Source organism: Macaca nemestrina, chromosome 9 (assembly GCF_043159975.1).
Source record: "Macaca nemestrina isolate mMacNem1 chromosome 9, mMacNem.hap1, whole genome shotgun sequence".
In the NCBI taxonomy this organism is placed as follows: Eukaryota; Metazoa; Chordata; class Mammalia; order Primates; family Cercopithecidae; genus Macaca; species Macaca nemestrina.
The window spans coordinates 89757155-89776414 of record NC_092133.1 but is presented as its reverse complement, the minus strand read 5'-3'; the positions used below and the strand labels follow the sequence as shown (position 1 = coordinate 89776414).

General features: G+C 42.9%; 1 protein-coding gene across 7 annotated transcripts; it reads left to right on the top strand.

Moving 5' to 3' along the window:
* The first annotated feature begins 352 nt into the window (after positions 1–352).
* Positions 353–18548, top strand: LOC105486601 (zinc finger protein 239). Of its 7 annotated transcripts, XM_071070066.1 has the most exons (5): positions 366–429; positions 1315–1355; positions 3084–3424; positions 6942–7067; positions 16718–18548. In XM_071070066.1, exons 3-5 carry the CDS (start codon positions 3421–3423, stop codon positions 18184–18186), a joined length of 1599 nt encoding a protein of 532 aa, XP_070926167.1. In that variant the 5' UTR covers positions 366–429; positions 1315–1355; positions 3084–3420; the 3' UTR covers positions 18187–18548. The 7 variants fall into 7 exon arrangements, 6 of the variants coding, with proteins under 6 accessions (XP_070926168.1, XP_070926169.1, XP_070926167.1 ...); XM_071070067.1 differs by lacking the exon at positions 3084–3424 and having other exon boundaries at positions 353–429; XM_011749496.3 differs by lacking the exons at positions 366–429; positions 3084–3424 and adding an exon at positions 647–930.
* Positions 18549–19260: the final 712 nt, after the last annotated feature.

Here is a 19260-nt window from a genome sequence, read left to right as displayed (position 1 = left end):
TCAAATAATATCTGTTAAATGGATGACCTTCAGAGGTGAGATGGAAGATGCCGAATAGCAAATATTCACTTCAGAATGTTTTGAAAGGTAAAGATGAAATTATGGGTATTTACGTCCTTTTCCCCCAATAGTATTTTAACAAATGAAAAACACCTTAATAGGTATTCCCAAAATAATTCTTATGAGTTTGTAATAAAAAACGAGGACGAGGACTTGAATACACGCATCGCTGACTCAAAGATGGTCACCCCGCCGGCCCCAACCCCCGGCCAAGAATCCGGCTCCGCAGAGCTCAGAGCTCCGCGGCCCGCGCCGGAAGTGGGCGTGGCTCGCCCGCGGCTTGCTGGGACTTGTATTTCGGGGCTCTAGGCGCGCGAGCCGGCAGCATCCGGAATGCGGCCCCTGCCGGTGTGGGGTTCCAGGTGGGAGGTGAGACTGGCCGGGCTTCCCCGGCCGCTGATAGAGGCGTTCATGGGTCAGGAAATGGGTGTGCCGCGGCGAAGGCGCTGGGCCGGCGAGCCGCGGAAGCCGGGAGGGCGGCGATGGTAGGGCACGCGACCAGCGGAGGCGCGGCCCGCAGCGGCACGTGTGTCCCGGCGCCGCATTTCCAAGCTGCTGCACCCCGGGAGCCTGGCTGCGGCCACAGCGAAGGCTGTCGGGCCGTGCAGCTGAGCGGCCGAGCCTCCGATGGCCCCTCCTCCCGCCTGGCCGAGCTCTGGCCTGGGCCGGCTGGGGGCTTCGTGGTTGGCCACGCCGGCCTTTTCCTCGCCTGTGACCGGCGTGATTGCAGGGGGTTTTCGGTGGACGTTAGGCGACGGAGGGGGGCTCCTGTAAGAGACTGAGGTTTCTGTCCGCAGCACTGCCTTCGCTGAAAAGAGCTTGCATCTGAGCCCCCGCACCGCAGGAACGAGCCAGGCTCCTGAGAATGAGGTCGGGGAAGGCGTCTTGGGCAACCGAAACCCATCCCGAGAAGCGGTCATATAACCCGAGATCTCCTCCTCTTAACTAGAACTTTAGGACAGAGATCGGCAAAGTCTGAGGAAATGGGCACGGCTTAGAGCTGCCGGCGGCTGCGGAATTTACTTAGCTTCTTGGTTTTTTGGGGGGAAGACTTGGCTTGTTTAATCGAAAGCCCTGTGGAGAGAGATGAAGATGGTGACAGAAAATGCGTCACCTCTCACCTCATGGAGGGAGTGCTAGTGGAAGGGTTGACTGAAGAAGCGTCAGAGGCAGGAGCTGGGTAACTTTTTCCCTGCAGTCTTGCTGGACTTGATTTTCATGGCTTTTTCTCTTTCCCTAACTCTGCCTTTCCAGGAATCCATCCCCACTGGGAGTAAGAAATGACCAAGGTCCGGGTGAGTTGGCGCTCCATTTCTCCTAAAATGCCATCTCTCTGAAATGTCCCTGTGCCATGTGTTGTTTTCTTTATTGTCAGGCCCCCAGTACGGTATTTTATAGCTATGGATATAGGGACATTAAGATACTAAGGACATGTAGCTAGCAGATGATGTCACCAGGGTCTGCACAGATAGTTTTCACTGGCCCATCCTACCCAAGAATTTATTCCACTCCTCAGAGCAGTGGGCTGTGACCTCCTGCGGAGCATCTGGAAGCCTACCTTTTCCTGCCAGACATTTCACTCACATTGAAAGTCATTCCAAGCTATTCCATACTCATCCCAGTGCTAAGTGGTCTCAGCAAAACAGAATGATAAACCACGGTGCTTTTCTTCAAGGAGCTTACCATTTTGATTAGCATATTATATTACCTGTACACAAAAAATATGCATATTAGTAGTGATAATTTGTTAACTATGAAAGAGTCAAAAACGAGGAAATTCGTTAAATGGCAGCACAGTGGTTACAAAATCACTCTAGAAATGCTTCTCAACCAGGCTATGCATCAGAAGTCTCTGGTGTTTTTTTAAGAACTAAGCTTCTCTCTTCCAGACCTAGTGAAAGGAGAGTTTCACTGCTTTTTTATTCTTTTGATCTTTGTACATCCAAAGGTTTATTGTGAAATACTGTCTATACACTTGACATAAGTGTCTCTAGGGTAGGTAAAATGAGTTATTCATCCTTTATACTCAGGTTGATTTGTTCTCTTTCACTAGCATGTCTACATATTTAACTGTCCCAATAAATTTTAAATTACCAAGTCATACTTTTTTAAAGAGAGTTCTCATTTGTCTCTGTAAAACCATCTGTAGGAGGTTACCTCAAAATTAACCCTTAGGCTCCCAGGGTATTCGAGATGGTCAGCCTCCACTTAGAATCCCACGGTGTTTGAGATGGTCGGCCCCCTCTTTGCCCTGTCCCGGCGTTTTCTGGTGGAGAGCTCTAACTCGGCTAACTCTGAGAGAGCCGAAGGAAAGTGCCTTGTCCTTTGTTGCAGAGAGCAGCAGGCCAGAAATAAACCCCGTGTTTTCTAACTTCAGGCTGTTCTTTCTCCATTAACTAAACAGGGCATCACACCGGAAATTGTTTGAATAAAATATCAGACTGCGTTTTAAGGAAAAAAAAATGTTTTTTAACACTACCAGCAAAGGCCATCTTTTTGCTTGGCAAATACAGCCCTCACACACGAGCTCTTAGAAAAATCTGTTTAGAGGACAGTAAGCTGTCTTGAGGTACTGAGAGCATGGCTTCTCTGTGCCCTGAAAAGTAATTGAGGACTTGAAGGGAGACTAACCTGAGTAGAATCAATACATTTTCCTTCCTTCTCTTCTGCCTGCTCCCTAATGGTTAATTATTCACTGCTGCTGCAACTGGGGATTGCTAGTTTAGTAAATTTTGAGATTCTGGTGTGTGTTACACAACAACTTTTTTAATTTAAAGAAAGGACTTAATGCCAATCACTGTGTGTTTTCTATGTACCACACATTGTCCTTAGGTCTGCTGAAAGGCGGGAGTGTTAGTTAACCCTGCCCTTCCTCTGTGACATTGGGTAAATCACTTCACCCTTATGAACTTTGGTTTTTTCATCTGTAAACTGAGGGTCTTAGGCTTGACTGTCTTTAAGTTTTCTTTTAGTTGTGTTATTTATTCATTTAAATTGAATATGAATTTATATTTATCTTTCAGATTCCAAGTCAATTGTGGTAGCTGCTGGGGATTTAAAGATGAGTTGAAGCCAGGCGTGGTGGCTCACACCTGTAATCCCAGTACTTTGGGAGGCTGAGTGGGGAGGATCACCTGAGGTCAGGAGTTTGAGACCAGCCTGGCCAACATAGTGAAACCTCATCTCTACTAAAAATACAAAAAATTAGCTGGTCATGTTGATGCCTGTAATCCCAGCTACTCAGGAGGCTGAGGCGGGAGAATCTCTTGAACCCAGGAGGTGGGGGTTGTGGTGAGCTGAGATCTTGCCACTGCACTCCAGCTTGGGCAACAGAGTGAGACTCTGCGTCAAACAACAAAGATGAGTTGAGTGTGGCACCTATCCTTCAGAATCTTACAGCCAACTTGGGAGACAGACTTAATAGCTATAGTAGAGGGATGTGAAAGATGCTGTGAGATCTCAGAGGAGAAGAATTCTAACTCATCCTCATGCTTCAGAAAGAAGCTATTGTCCTAAGACTGAAAGCTCCAAAATGGATGGGAGAACTCAATAAGTTAGGGCTTATGATAGAAAGGACTGTGCTAGACTCAAGTATGATGTGTTGAATGACTCCAGGTAATCTAGTGTGCCTCTTCCTGCTTTTCCACTTCAAAGTAAAGTTAGATACAGCAGAGAGGGGCTCTGGAAAGAAGTGGAAGGCCACGTGATGGCATGTATGTAGTTCTAAGGAGGTTGACATTTGTCTGATAGAAACAGGAAACGATTGATCTTGTGACCTTCCTCTTTGGTTGGCCTTTAGAATATCAAGTCTGCTCTCTCCACTGTAAGCAGGAGCACAGCCTTGGAGTGACTCCTTAGTGCCACTGATACCTGGGAAGACTGTTGATTATTCAGTGTTTCAGTCCCAGCTTTGTCTTGCTTAGGAGCACTATTTCCTTTTTCTCCCTTCCCTTGTCACAATGATTCCTCTCATTTGGTCTACTCCTGTCATTTTTTTTTTACCTACCACAAAGTTAATAGTCCACCAACATATCCTTTCCCTTCTCAGAATGGAATCCCGCCTGCCATTTTATCTTCAGGACCTTAAAAAATTAATAGCCCTGATTGTCTAACCTAGGGACTGAAAGATGACAAAAATTGTACTACGAAGAATTGGTAAGGAGTTATTGTAGCCTAGGTAAGAAAAAAAAAAAAAAATAAGCGTCTTACTAAGACTGGCAGTAGAAATGGAAAAGAGGTAACACATTGGAGGGAAATGTAGGAGGCAGAATTGACAGGATCTGACATGGTTTGAATATTGTTGAGGTAGAAAAGGAGGATTAGACAATCCAGATGACTGGATGGAAGACAGATTAAAAAATAAGGGAGAGAAAACATAATTGGTGGGCTTGCATCTCTAAAGATAGAAGAAAGGATTTGATCTAGAATGCACAGGAAGAGATTAGCCTTAAACAGAAAGACATTTTTTTTTTCCTCTGGTCTGAAGAGGTCTGGTTGGGAAGAGCAGCCAGCCCACTTGCTTTTAGTATGCCGTGGGTCATGCCTTGCTAAAGGATGTGGTGGTGGAACATGAAGGCAGCAATCTTTGCTTCTGGTTGTTTGTCCCACCTTTACTCCAGGGCTTGAGGCTCCTTTTCCAGCCCTCTTCCTCAGAGTGGAGACCAGTGACCTTGAACAGAAAGCTTGGGAGACAGCACCCATCCTTACCTTCATCTTTACCCTCATCCTTCCCCACTGGTGACGAGTCGGATAAGTCATGTCACCCCTGCAGGGCAGGCCCAAGGAAGGAGTAAGTGGTGCCTCTTTAGCCTCAGGCCAAAGCTGGCTTAGCTGATCAAATTTATGAGACAGCCTTTATGACTTTTTATGTATTCTATCACTTTACTTTTGAAATTGTGCCTTAGAGAGTGGTGCCAGCCCATGCACGGTGCAGATACAAGTACTGAAATTGAGAGCTTGAAAAACAAAAACAAAAAACTTCACCACAGGTAGTTTAAGAAGCATTGCTTCATCAGACAGAGCCCTGAAGGGAACCAGATTTGCTGACATTGACTGAAAAAATATTTGGACTCCCTTTATGTGCCAGGCCCTGCTTGAGGTCTTGGGGATGCAGTCATGAACAAATGAGGCAGCCTCTCTGTTCTTGGGGAACTTAAATCTCAGCAGGGAGAGACAGTAAATAAGAAAGCAAGTGAATAAATAAGAAAATAAGGTAAGGCATAAGTCATAAGAAGAAATTAATTTAATTAAACTAGGAAAATGATAGATATAGGGTGCGCCAGTGGATTAGATGGTCAGTGACATGCTTTCTGAAGAGGCAATGGTTGGACTGAGAGCTGAATGATGAGGAATGGAGAGGGCAGCTAGCACAAAAGCTACAATGAGTGATGCGGTTCAAGGGCCTGCTGGGTCACTGGTGCTGAATATGATCATAAGAGAGGCCTAGGTTGGGGAGGTGACAGGAGAGCCTCACAGGCCAGGATGAAGAGTCTGAATTTTACTTCATGGCCACTGAAAAGCCTTTGGAGGGTTTCACGCTTGGCCTTGTTTTTGTTTTAAAAGATCACCTTGGCTGCCATGTGGAAAACTCATGTTTGGGGGAGCAAGAGTAGAGTCAGACCAAGAAGGAGGTTGGTGTGGGTGAGAGCAAGTGCTGCCTAGGCCTAGAGAGGTGACAGTGCAGGGCAGGGGAGCTGAGTGGATGCCGGTATGCTTTAGAGGTAAAGGAGCTAGGTGATGGGTGAGATGTGAGGATGAGAATGAAATGACTTCTTGGATTTGGTTTGAGCAATTGAGTGGTTCTTGTGGCTGTTTACTAAAATGGGGACGACTGGGGAAGAGCAGATGCTGATGGATATTGCTGGAGCAGGAGTTTTGTTGGGGCCTGTTCAGTTTTTTGGTTTGTTTTTTGTTTGTTTGTTTGACTCACTGCAACCTCTGCTTCCCGGGTTCAAGAGATCCTTCCACCTCAGCCTCCTAAGTAGCTGGGACTACAGGCATGCACCACCACGCCTGGCTAATTTTTGTATTTTCAGTAGAGACAAGGTTTCACCATGTTGGCCAGGCTGGTCTCAAACTCCTGACCTCAAGTGATCTGCCCACCTCAGCCTCCCCAAATGCTGGGATTACAGGCATGAGCCACTGTGCCCAGCCAGGGCCTATTAAGTTTTAAGCACCTTTAGACGTCCCAGTGTAGATGTTAAAAGGAGTCTGGAGGTGAGGTAAGAGGTAAGGGCTGGAAATAAATATTTGGCAGTAAATGGTATTTTAAGTCAAGGGATCCCTCAGGAGAGTGTTTTATGGCTGTGTGTATATGTGCTATTTTATTTTCCCAGTAATGTTCAACTACTTAGTTTATAAGCAGAAGAACAGAAAGCATAGGAAGTGATTTTTAAAGTTTTTAAAATTAGAGAGATTAATATTTTAAGAGTAGAGGAGTCCAGGTAGTGGACTAGTCCCAATTATGGTTATTACAGTTTGATGAAATGTGGCTGAGATCACTGGCACTGTGGAGATTAAGAAATGTGTGTTGGGTCAATTGTTCCTGCGAGAGTTAAGGTTGTCAGGATAATGGTGGGAATGGGGTGAAGATGACAATTCAGCAATGACACAAGAAGACAGTGACACGGAAAGATTCAGTAGCTGAGGACTTGAGCGTAGACATGTTGTGGGCAGGAAGGAAATGATTTGGATGGAAGTAGCCAATTAAGTGAGAAAGGAAAGATTTTCCAACAAAACTTGACTTAGCTCACTTAGATCCCCTGAGCTGCAAACTTCTTCTATACCTTTCTTACCTTTTCCAGTGCTACTGACTTCACCCCCGTTCCAGGGCATTTGTGCAGATGGTTGTTTGTTGAGAAGGAATGTGCTTAATGTTTTAGGAACCAGTTACATTCAAGAATGCCTCTGTGGCCTTCACGGAGGAGAAGTGAGGCCGCCTGGACTCTGCTCCCAGGAAGCTGTGCAGAGCTGTAATGCTGGGAACTACAGGAACTTGGTCTTGGTGGGTAAGGACATGTGAACTTGGACACCTGCCCATTGGCATCTTTGTTTCCCACTTCCTTTTTGACACAAAAGGATGTTTTCTGACTATTCTAAGCAGCTAAAGAACTTGGTAAGCATTGGAGAATAGTAGTTTTACTGGGTTGTCTCAAAACTCATACCTGTTCCATCCTTTATAAGCCAGAGGTGGGACTGATTTTGCTTTCTGCACAATCACCCAATCCCTGTGAGTTTCTGAAATGTGATCTCTCAGATGGAACAAGATAAAGATCATTATATAATAGCAAGTGAACCCCAAAGAGCACCAGGCATCATGGCAAGTTATAAGCCAGGCTAATCCACAACAGAGGAGTCCCTTTTTCAGTGTTCCAGGAGTTATCTGATATCTTGCAGTCTGTGTCGAAAGCAGGGACTTCTGGGATGTTTCCTATGTGCCACTGTTTTACCTGATCTATTCACTTACTTCCCTTCTACCTCTGCAGGAGGTTGTGGTCTTTCCCAGTAATGGTCACTTGCTTCTCTGTACTCTTGCCTTTCCCCACATTTCCCCCACATTGGTCTTGTGCCATCTTTGCTTGGACTTTATTTTTCATTGAATGTCCTCCCCTGCCTTGCAATATCGTTTCCATTATTTCTTTTCTTACACATTCAGGAATTCATCCCTCTCCCCTCCCAAAATTAATCAAAACTCGTGGTGAGACACTCTCATACCCTACAAATAAATAAAACACTTTTTTAGTTTTTTTGAGCAGGAGTCAACCTCTTTCGCCCAGGCTGGAGGCTGGAGTGCAGTGGCATGATCTCGGCTCACTGCAACCTCCACCTCCCAAGTTCAAGTGATTCTCCTGCCTCAGCCTCCGGAGTGGCTGGGCTTACAGGCATGAGCCACCACACCCAGCCAGCCAAAACACTTTTTGACTGCCTGAATCAAGGAGCCTTAAACATTTCCAAATGCAGTAATTCATTTTTTAGATATCTATTCTAAGGCAATAGTAATTTTAACCAAAAATTGTGAACAAAATACTCATTATAGAATTATTTAAAATAGTGAAAAAAATATTTACCCCCTAAATGTATCACAGGGGATTGGTCAGCCAAATTATCATGGATCACAGAAAAGTATGTAGCCATTAAAAAATAGATTGGTAAAGAATTTTAATTAGATGGGGAGATGAATGTATACCTACTAGGTTGAACCATGTGAAATTGCCATTTTATAGCCAAAGGCAGCCATTCTACAAAAAACACCGAAAAGTGACTGGGCACAGTGGCTCATGCCTGTAATCCCAGCACCTTGGGAGGCTGAGGCGGGCAGATGGCTTGAGCTCATGAGTTTGAGACCAGCCTGGGCAACACAGCGAAACCCTGTCTCTGCAAAACATGCAAAAATTAGCCGGATGTGATGGCAGTTACCTGTAATCCCAGCTACTCAGGAGGCTGAGGTGGGAGGACCCCTTGAGCTGGGAAGGCAGAGTTGTAGTGAGCCAAGATGACACTACTGCACTCCTGCCCTGGTGACCGTTAGACCCTGTCTTTAAAAAAAAAATGTGCCATCATGTTAGCTTTCAGGGTTTTTTCCTCCCTCAGTCCACAGTGGGGCCCTGGTTCTCTTCCCTCAGTAACTGTGGCCTTTCAGTTTCTATTTTCAGCTAATCCTGGGGAGTAAAGAGAATGCTACAGGGCAAAGTCGTTACCTCCAGGTAGTGAACCAGGCCTTTCCACATTCTTTATATAAACCCAGTGCCTGTGCTCTGTTCTTGTACCAAAATTGCCCACTACTGAACTTTTGTCTCTTTCAGAGTTTGTTCCTTTTTAATGTTTCTTTCAGCATATTTACCATTATCAGTTTTACTGATGGTTTCTATAGTGTTGATCTTCTCTTGAAATTCTTTGTCATGCATGAAATCATAGTTTTTCTATTTCCTCCAGCTTCTCTCGTAGTCCTTTTCTCTGCAGATTCTCTGGCTTCTTTCTTTTTTCTTTTTTTTTGAGATGGAGTCTCTTTCTGTCCCCCAGGCTGGAGTGCAGTGGCGTGATCTTGGCTCACTGCAACCTCCGCCTCCCGGGTTCAAGCAATTCTCCTGCCTCAGACTCCTGAGTAGCTGGGACTACAGGCGCCCACCACCATGCCTGGCTAATTTTTTCTATTTTTAGTAGAGATGGGGTTTCACCATGTTAGCCAGGCTGGTCTTGATCACCTGGCTTCTATCTTTTTTCTAACTTGAAATCTCAAAGGGCTCTTTGGTTTTAAGTCACTACATCATCAGTGTTTCTCGGCCTTTTTATTTATCATTACTCTCTCCCTGCCAAAAGGAGACAGATTTCTCCTTTAGAGAAATTAAGTATGAAGGAATAAGGTTTTGTCAGGTAGGATTGTTTTGTGAGTCCCAAACCAGCATAATATGTAAGATTTGTTTGGCCAGCCGTGGTGGCTTATGCCTATAATCCCAGCACTTTGGGAGGCCAAAGCGGGCAGATCACCTGAGGTCAGGAGTTCAAGACCAGCCTGGCCAACATGGCAAAACCCCGTCTCTACTAAAATTATAAAAATTAGCCAGGTGTGGTGGTGGGTGCCTGTAATCCCAGCTACTCAGGAGGCTGAGGCAGGAGAATTGCTTAAACCCGGGAGGTGGAGGTTGCAGTGAGCCAAGATCGTGCCACTGCCCTCCAGCCTGGATGACGGAGTGAGACTCCATCTCAAAAAAAAAAAAAAAGATTTGTTGTGCCCCCTATGAACCAATTCTCACCCCTTGGAGACATTATTGTCCCTGAGAATGCATGGTATGTCCACTTATAGGAGGAACTGTTACATATTTAATGCTGTTCAACTCTCCTTTCTATTTTGATAAGCCTAAAATTATTTTCCTTTTTAAGTTCCCTTCTTGTATTCCCACTTTTGTTAGTATTAAAGTTGTTCCAGCCTCCTAGTTTAGAAATGGGCCATGACTGTATTCAGTTTCTCTTGGGCCAGGCATGGTGGCTCATGCCTGTAATCCCAGCACTTTGGGAGGCAGAGGCAGGAGGATCACTTGAACCCAGGAGCTGAAGACCAGCCCGCGTAACATGACAAAACCCCCTCTACAAAAAATATAAAAAGTTAGCCGGGCCTGGTGGCATGTGCCTGTAGTCCCAGCTACTTGGGAGGCCAAGGTGGGAGGATCACCTAAGCCAGGGAGGTTGAGGCTTCAGTGAGCAAAAATCTCCAGGCTGCAGCAAGCAAAGATCTCCAGGCTGCAGCCTGGGCAACAGAGTGGGACCCTGTCTCAAAAAAAAAAAAAAAACAGTTTCTCTCTTCTCGTCCTCAGTATCTAAAATCTCCCATCAATTCTTTTTTACCTTTAACTTATTTTAAGTTTATTAACACTCCTAGATCCCACAGATGTTGCCCTAAAATGAGTCTGTTTAATGCTTAAAATAGGGTAAAAATTAGTCAGATTGTTGCCATCATTTTTCAAGCTCAAGTTAGATGTTGCAAGTACACTTGTCTCCTTTAAACATCATTTATGATGTCATTCTTTGAAGTATTACTATACAGTTGGTAAGTCCTATGAAGAATGGAACAATGCTCTGAGAGAACGAAGGCATGTGATGGAATGCGGGTTGTGTATGTGTCTTAGGGAGAGCCTCTGAAGTGACATTAAACTGGGAGCTAAGGGATCAATAGTTTAAACAGGTGACTAGGGAGGGGAAGAACATCCAGGCAAAGAGAACCACGCAAGAGGACACCCAAAGACCTGGAAGGAGGAGTGTGGTAGACCACAGGGTGCATCTAAGAAGGACTGAGAAGAGGTGGTGGACACGGCCTGGCTCAGTTATGGCGTTGAAGGCACTGGTAAAAGTGGATTTATGACAAAAATTAGCCAGGCGTGGTGGCACATGCCTGTAATCCCAGCTACTTGGGAGGCTGAGGTGGGAGAATCGCTTGAGCCCAGGAGGTGGGGGTTGCAGTGAGCTGAGATAGCACCAGTGCATTCCAGCCTAGGAGACACTGTGTGACCCCATCTCAAAAAAAAAAAAAAAAAAAAGATTTATTTTGAGTGGGCAGCCATTGGATCAGGGAATGGTATGCTCTGATTGACCCAGTATCACTGTGACTGCTCTGTGGAGAGTGATTTACACGTAGACAAAAGTGAAATAGGAGATGGGCTTCCAATTTCAAGCTCTGCTCTAGGTTTTCATTTTTATTGACATAAAATGGAACAAACTTGTTGAACATTGTTCTTTTTTGCAAGTAAGACATAAAAGTCTCAAAAACTCAAACAACACAGTATAATGTGAAATCAAATCACTTTCTATGAACTCTATATTTATGTATGTACAAGTATATGCATTAAAATTTTATGAGATTACACTGTGCGTATTTTTAATTTGCTGTTTTATGCAGTATGTGTTAGAGTTTTTTTCTGCCATGTTAACTCCCTATAAAAGGACCCCTTTTCTCATGTCAGTATTTTCTCGTAATGTTGTACACTCATTCTTCATAGTATTTTTTTTCTTCTTCTTTTAGACGAAGTCTCACTCTGTCACCCAGGCTAGAGTGCAGTGGCACAATCTCGGCTCACTGTAAGCTCCACCTCCCAGGTTCAAGTGATTCTCCTGACTCAGCATCCTGAGTAGCTGGGACTACAGGTGCCAGCTATCACGTCCTGCTATTTTTTGTATATTTAGAAGAGACGGTTTCACCATATTGACCAGGCTGATCTCAAACTCCTGACCTCAGGTAATCCACCCACCTCAGCCTCCCAAAGTGCTGGGATTACAGGCATGAGCCACCGTGCCTGGCCTCATTCTTCATATTATTTTAAACATTTTTTTAAAAGCTAACATCACACTTTCATTAAAATGCACCTTTCATAAAATTCCTCCCACATTCATTTTCACACACCTACAATTTCTATAACCACTAGCCTACTTCCAAGTACTGTATGATATGGCTGTTGAAGCAATATCCTTTCAAATCCATTTAATCATTTCACCCCATTTCATGATTTAACTGCTACAAACTGCCCTGTTCTTCTTTTGTCATTTTTCTTTTTCATTTTTGCCATTACTTTTGAAATGTGTAGACAAAGTGATACATTCACCTGGGTAAAACAAGTTGTATGGACAGCTCATAGTGAAAACGTTCCTGTTTCCTGACTCTGCTGCTCCATCAGCCACAATGTGGCTTCCAAAGGCACTCAGTTTTCATCTTTCTAGCTGTTCCATATTGGGTTTGTCTTCCTACTCCAGACGATATGTTTATACATAGTTACTCTTCTAAATAAACAATAAATGCATTCACATGCTTAAAAAATAAATATAAAAGGTGCACAATGAAAAGTTTCTTTCATGTCTGTAGCTCTTGTCTATCCAGGTTCTGGTCATTGGCCCTTAAAAAGTGAGTAGTCTCATGTAAATGTCATTTCACAAATTATGCCTGGAAATCTGAAGAGTAAAGCTCTAAGTTGGAATGTTGAGTGCATATATTTATGACATTGATTGATAATTGTCAAAATGTCCTTCATATCAGTTTACACTCACAAGTAATGTGTGTCTTCAGACTTCGGGTTTGTGCTAGTTTAACAGGTGGAAAATGGTACCTCAGTATCATTTAAATTTAGTGTATTGTGATATACTGTTATTTCTCCATTTATCAATATTTTGTAATTTCTATTGACTTCCCCATATTATAGATGAGGATGTAGCTTTTTCATGTTACCTCCTCAAATGCCTAGCCTCCCAAGAATTTGTTAGAGTCATGTCAGTGATGAATGCTTACATTGCTTTGACTTTGTAATTAGTTGTTCACTATAGAGTCAAGTAGTACAATATGATTATAGTTCCTTTTTTATTTTTTTATTTTTCCTCTGAAGCTAATACTTGCCTTTTAAAAATATATTTTATTTGGAGGGTTTTGACTCCATACTGTTATTGTAGAGTTTTGTTTATTTTTTCTTTTATTTTTCAACTATGGTTTTGGGGTTTGAGGGTTTTTGTTTTGTTTTGTATTTTGTAGAGAGAGGGTTTTGCCATGCTGCACACACTGGTCTTGAACTCCTGAGCTCAAGCAATCACCTCGCCTCAGCCTCCCAAAATGCTGGGATTACAGATATGAACCACCACTCTTGGCCTAATTATGTATTTTATTGACTTCTTGGCTTACTGTTATTTCTTGTAGCATGTATCCTTTTTCTTAAATTTTAAAAAATTTTCCTATAGTATATTCCTGAGTGATTGTTTTAGTAATTGAATCTTTTCATGTTTGAAAGAGTGTCTATTTTTTCCTCTCTTTGAAATGGTTAATTGGCTGGTTAAAAATTATAATTTCACAATGACTTTTAACCCAAAATTTGAAGATATTGAAGATTTGCAATATTGCCAATTAGTTGTTCAGTGTCAATATAATTCTCACTTATTTGCACATAACCTGGCTTTTCTGTTTGGAAGCTTTTAGCATTTTGTTTTTTTTTTTGTTGTTGTTGTTGTTGTTTGTTTGTTTTTTCCTTGAAGTCCTGAGGTTTTAAAAGGGTATGTTTAGTTCGGGGTGTTTTTACATACCATTTTTTAGCATTTATTGGGCCCTGAATCTTGCATTCTAGGAAACATTTTTTTGTTGTTATTTCTTTGATCATTTTCTCTCCATGTGTTCGATCTTCACTGTCCTCATGCAACTCCTTGGAGATGGGCTTTTACTTTTATCTTTCTATCTGTCTGTCTTTTCATATGCATTCTTGGAGAATTCCTCAATCTTCCATCTTAGCCATATGTTCATTTTACTATTTAACTCATCTAAATTGCAGGCCTTTGACTAAAACAGCCTGACACATATCTAGGAAACAAGTTACATAACCTATCATCATCTTCAGTCATTTTATTTAGAATTATTATTTTCATAGCAATATGTTTATATTTTATTATTAGATTGTGTTTAAATATGATATCCACTCCAGTTTTTCTGGGATTTTAATTATGTACCTTTTAAATTCTGTTTGTCTCCTTATATATTTTTTCAAAATTCTTGTGTTCTCAGTATGATATTGGAGTGTGTCCTCAACCCATGCTTGACCCACTTTGGCATGTATGTGTGTTCTACTTTAGGGGACGCTTCTGCTGATTGGGCTAGGGAGGGAGGTAATAAGAATCCAGATGGTAGATGTTGTAGGCCTTTTTTTTTTTTCTTTTTTTTTTTTGACAGTTGGCAGAGCTAAGTGAGGTTTTATTTTGGGAAAAATAAAAAATTTGAATTGTTTTGTAGCTGGATGTGTGGGCAAGGGGACTACCCAGGTAGTAAACTCCCCCCACGGATGGTCTAAGGGCTAGGGCTGAGCCTCAGGTGGGCCTCCTCTTCCCTGTACTCCCCTGCACAGTGGTGTAGGCCATTTTGTAAGGCCACCTCTTTTGCCACTGAGTTATTGGGGGCATGCTCTGCTTCTTCATTTCCAGCCCTGGGCTATCTTCCTTGTCAGAACTCCCATTAAAAAGATTAGCTTGAAGTTTTATCCTGGGCACTTATGTTGTCAGTTGCTTCTTTTTTGTTCCTCAATCCATTGGTCATTGTGTAGGTTCAGCATTACCTCAACCTCTGCTTCTCTGTTCAGTTCAGTTAACATTATTAGCAGTCTTTCTTTGGCAGATCATTTATTTTATTCTTGAGGCTTTATATGAGGCCACTGCTGCTAGCCATCCAATATTTCTATTTCTAAGAGGAAGAGGGTGGGCTGGGAGAGTGCTGCTAACAGCAAAAACTAGCACAGCACGTTAGGAATGCCTAAGTTGAATTAAGAAATGTCTTTATCACTGTTTATTATTTTCTGAGACATAGACTCCAGGAAAATGGGGTCAGTGCTCCCTTACTTTGTAATAATTGATTCTGAGTTTGGTAATTGAATTTCTATGATTTCTTAAGATGTTTTACCCATGAGGAAGCCTTCTGTTATATATAATTTGAGCTGTACATTTTTCCCCTAGTTTCTCCATCACTCCTAATCCATCTGCTCTTTATCATTTACGAGTTCCTCGATGTTTTTATTCTGATGATGTCGACCTTTCTGTTTTCCCAAGACTATTATGGATTTCTTGTCATTTCAGTTTAATATTAGGCTATTCTCACTCTAACTGTTGTAGTAAGTCTGGGGGAGGGTTTTGTTTTGGTTTTGGCTTTTTAATATACCAGTAAGTCTAAACTCTGTATTCCTAGCACAGTTCTCTCACAGGACTTCCAGACCTATATATATCTCACTGCTTACTGACCAGTACTGCAAGAATGTTCCACTAACACCACAGATTATGCAAGGCAGATTTGAGTTTCTGCACCCTTCCCTACTTCAGCCTCTTCCTCTTGCATTTCCTCTCTGATTATAGGGTACCACGGTACCCATTCACTCAGGCAGCAATCCCAAGGAACAGGCTTGGGGCCTCCTTTCTCTTCGAGGTTTAATTTATCATCACATGATCTAGAATGAATTTCTCCCATTCTCTCCACAACTATCATCCTTACTGTTTTTCTTATGATTTGCTATGGCAGCCATCTTGCTACCTAAAGTCTTACTTTCCAGTGGTGTTTATAGGTCACAAAGTCAATTATTTCACTCTGAATTTAAATCCTTTAATAGCTTTCAATCCGTGCAGGGTTTAGCCCTAAGGTCCTTATTATGAGACACTAAGCCCTTTGCTCTGGCTCCTTACTTCCCCTCCGTGGCACATTCTTCACCACTCTTACCGTTTTTATCTCCTTCGTAAGAAGCCACTTGTAGTTTTCTTTAACATGTCATATTTTCTCTCCACGTTTCACTTCTTTTTTTTTTTTCTTTATTTCTTGTCATTTTCTCCCAGAAATCTTCCTAAACACCGGGGTCTGAGTTGAGTGTTCCTCTTCTGTACTTTCCTAGCTGGTTATGCATACATCTCTTGCACTGTATTGTACTATACATTCATCTACACCACTCACTTAGTATTATCATTATTTGGTATATTTGTCTTCCCAGGAAGCTTTAGCTTGTTAAGCAAAAGGATTTATATTTTCTTCCTTGTGTCCCCCATACCTATGAAAGCAGAATACCAATGAAATGCAAATTTACTTAAAGGAAAGTAGGCCGGGTGTAGTGACTCATGCCTGTAATCCCAGCACTTTGGGAGGCTGACACGGATGTATCACTTGAGGCCAGGAGTTTGAGACCAGCCTGGTCAACATGGTAAAACCGCATCTCTACTAAAAATACAAAAATTAGCTGGGCATGGTGGCGTGGGCCTATAATCCCAGTTACTTGGGAGACTGAGGTGGGAAAATTGCTTGAACCTAGGAGGTGGAGGTTGCAGTGAGACCAGATCACACCGTTGCACTCTAGCCTGGGCAGTGGAGCAAGACTCTGTCTCAAAAAAAAAAAAAAAAATGAAGTGAGATGAGATGAAATGTTACTGTTAGCAAGGATATAGGACTTATAGTCTTCTATAGGATTAGTTAGGGAAGACTTTCCTTGGCTATGCTTAAAAGCCAAGAGAAAATTTCTGTCTTGTACCCAGATACAAATGCACCCGACATTAACCCAAAGGACATGACTATAAGGACAAGCTGAACTTTTTCGTAGTTACTAAGCCTTCAGGCCTTAGGCACTCTCACTCAGAAATCTTGAAGTCTACCCTTTGTTCTTACCACTGAATTCTCTCTGTTCCCTAGGAGACTTGAATGAAAATTCTGTGGAGAATCTTCAGCAGAAAGCACTTCAGGATCTGTTACATGAGCTTTCCTCCTGGCTAATTTTGGAAGGCATGGCCAGTACAATTACCGGAAGTCAGGATTGTATCGTGAATCATCAAGGGGAAGTGGATGGGGAGCCTGAACTAGACCTTTCCCTTTGTCAACAGTGGGGAGAAGCATCTTCTCGTATTTCCAGAAACAGGGACAGTGTGATGACTCTTCAAAGTGATTATTTCAAAAACAGTGAAAGTGAAACATATTTGCCTTTGAAAGTCCCAAGCCAAATAGACACACAATACTCTTCAGTGAAGTTCTGTAAGAAGGAGCCTCAGAATCATCAGGAAAGCAAACAGCTCTTTGTAACGGAAGAAAGCACTGAGAGAAAAGTGATAAAGGGAGAAAGTTTTTCAGAGAACCTTCAAGTTAAAATGGTGTCTGATGGAAAAGAACTGGCCTCGCCATTGTTAAATGGTGAGGCAACTTGCCAGAATGGCCAGTTAAAAGAATCTTTGGATCCCATTAACTGTAACTGCAGAGACATTTATGGATGGAAATCACAGATGATCAGTTGTAGTCAGCAGAGAGCTCATACAGAGGAGAAACCCTGTGACCATAATAACTGTGGGAAAATACTTAACACCAGCCCAGATGGTCATCCATATGAGAAAATCCACACTGCAGAGAAACAATATGAATGTGGTCAGTGTGGTAAGAACTTCAGTCAAAGCTCAGAACTACTACTTCATCAGAGAGACCACACAGAAGAAAAACCCTACAAATGTGAACAGTGTGGGAAGGGCTTCACAAGGAGCTCGAGTCTGCTTATCCATCAGGCAGTCCACACAGATGAGAAGCCTTATAAGTGTGACAAGTGTGGGAAGGGCTTCACCAGGAGCTCAAGTCTGCTCATCCATCATGCTGTCCATACAGGCGAGAAACCTTATAAATGTGACAAGTGTGGGAAGGGCTTTAGTCAGAGCTCCAAACTACATATCCACCAGCGAGTCCACACTGGAGAAAAGCCCTATGAGTGTGGGGAGTGCGGTATGAGCTTCAGTCAGCGCTCAAACCTGCACATCCACCAGCGAGTACACACAGGAGAGAGGCCCTACAAGTGTGGCGAGTGTGGGAAGGGCTTCAGTCAGAGCTCGAACCTTCACATTCACCGGTGCATCCACACGGGAGAGAAGCCTTACCAATGCTATGAGTGTGGGAAGGGTTTCAGCCAGAGCTCGGATCTTCGCATCCATCTCAGAGTCCACACTGGGGAGAAGCCCTATCACTGTGGCAAGTGTGGGAAGGGATTTAGCCAGAGTTCCAAACTCCTCATCCACCAGAGAGTACATACTGGAGAGAAGCCCTATGAGTGCAGCAAGTGTGGGAAGGGCTTCAGCCAGAGCTCCAACCTTCACATCCACCAGCGGGTTCATAAGAAAGATCCTCGCTAAGTGACATTTGCCCGTTCAGGTCTTCACAGCGCTCATACTGTAAAAACTGTTAAATATTTAGTATCACTCTTACCTTTATATTCTACAAAGGAGAGAGATGTAAGGGTTATTTAGATGTGTTTCCTCACTGAAAAAAATTCATTCATTCAAAGTATTTAAGTATCAAGCACTTTTTTATGCTGTACAATGAATGGATTGTACTTATTTTCAGATGGGTAGAGTAAAAGTGTCTGTACTTTACAGTTCAACTACATATTCTACCCAGCATTTCAATGGCAAGAACTTTATATTTATTCTCAAGCAGGGCATGTTTTCCTTTGTTCACATTCTCTGAGAAATTGAAACTCTGGTTTCTCTTCAAATTACGTGCTTTGTGTTTTTCATATTTCTTTCCAGTCCTGATTAGCCACCTCTAAACTATGATTGTACACTGTGTCCATTTTAGGCCAAGAGGGCAGTTGGAAATACAAGGGACATGGAAATCCTTGTGTTTATTGCAGACAGGTACAATAGTTCGTAGCCACACAACAAAAAGCTGGAAGAGAGTTACTCATGTAGTACGTTCCCATATACCATTTTGATAGGAAGTTGAACAGCCCCTCCCAGGCAACTATTCAGGAACATAAGTCGTCCTTTTTGGTGAGTACAGCTAGTTTATTGGGATACTTCCAGAGGAATGTGAGGGAGGGTCCAAAGTAACATGCCTGGCACTTTGGGAGGCTGAAGAGGGTGCATCACTTGAGCCTAGGAGTTCATGACCAGCCTGGGCAACATGGCAAAACCTTGTCTCTACAAAAAAGTGCCAAAATTTGCTGGTGTGCTGGCACACAGCTTCAGACGCAGCTACTCAGGAGGCTACCTAAGAGCAGGTGATAACAACAAATAGGTTCCAGAGGCAGAGCTGGAAAAATGAATACATAAGGAGCAGGGGGCAGCTTAGAGGCTGCAGAAATCATGTTGGGGCTCGATAAGCTAAAAATGGCTAGCAGAGAAAGTGTTCAAGAATGCGCTTTTGTTAAACATGTCTCATCACATTGGACAACATTAAGATGCAAGGAAAATTTTAATTTATCA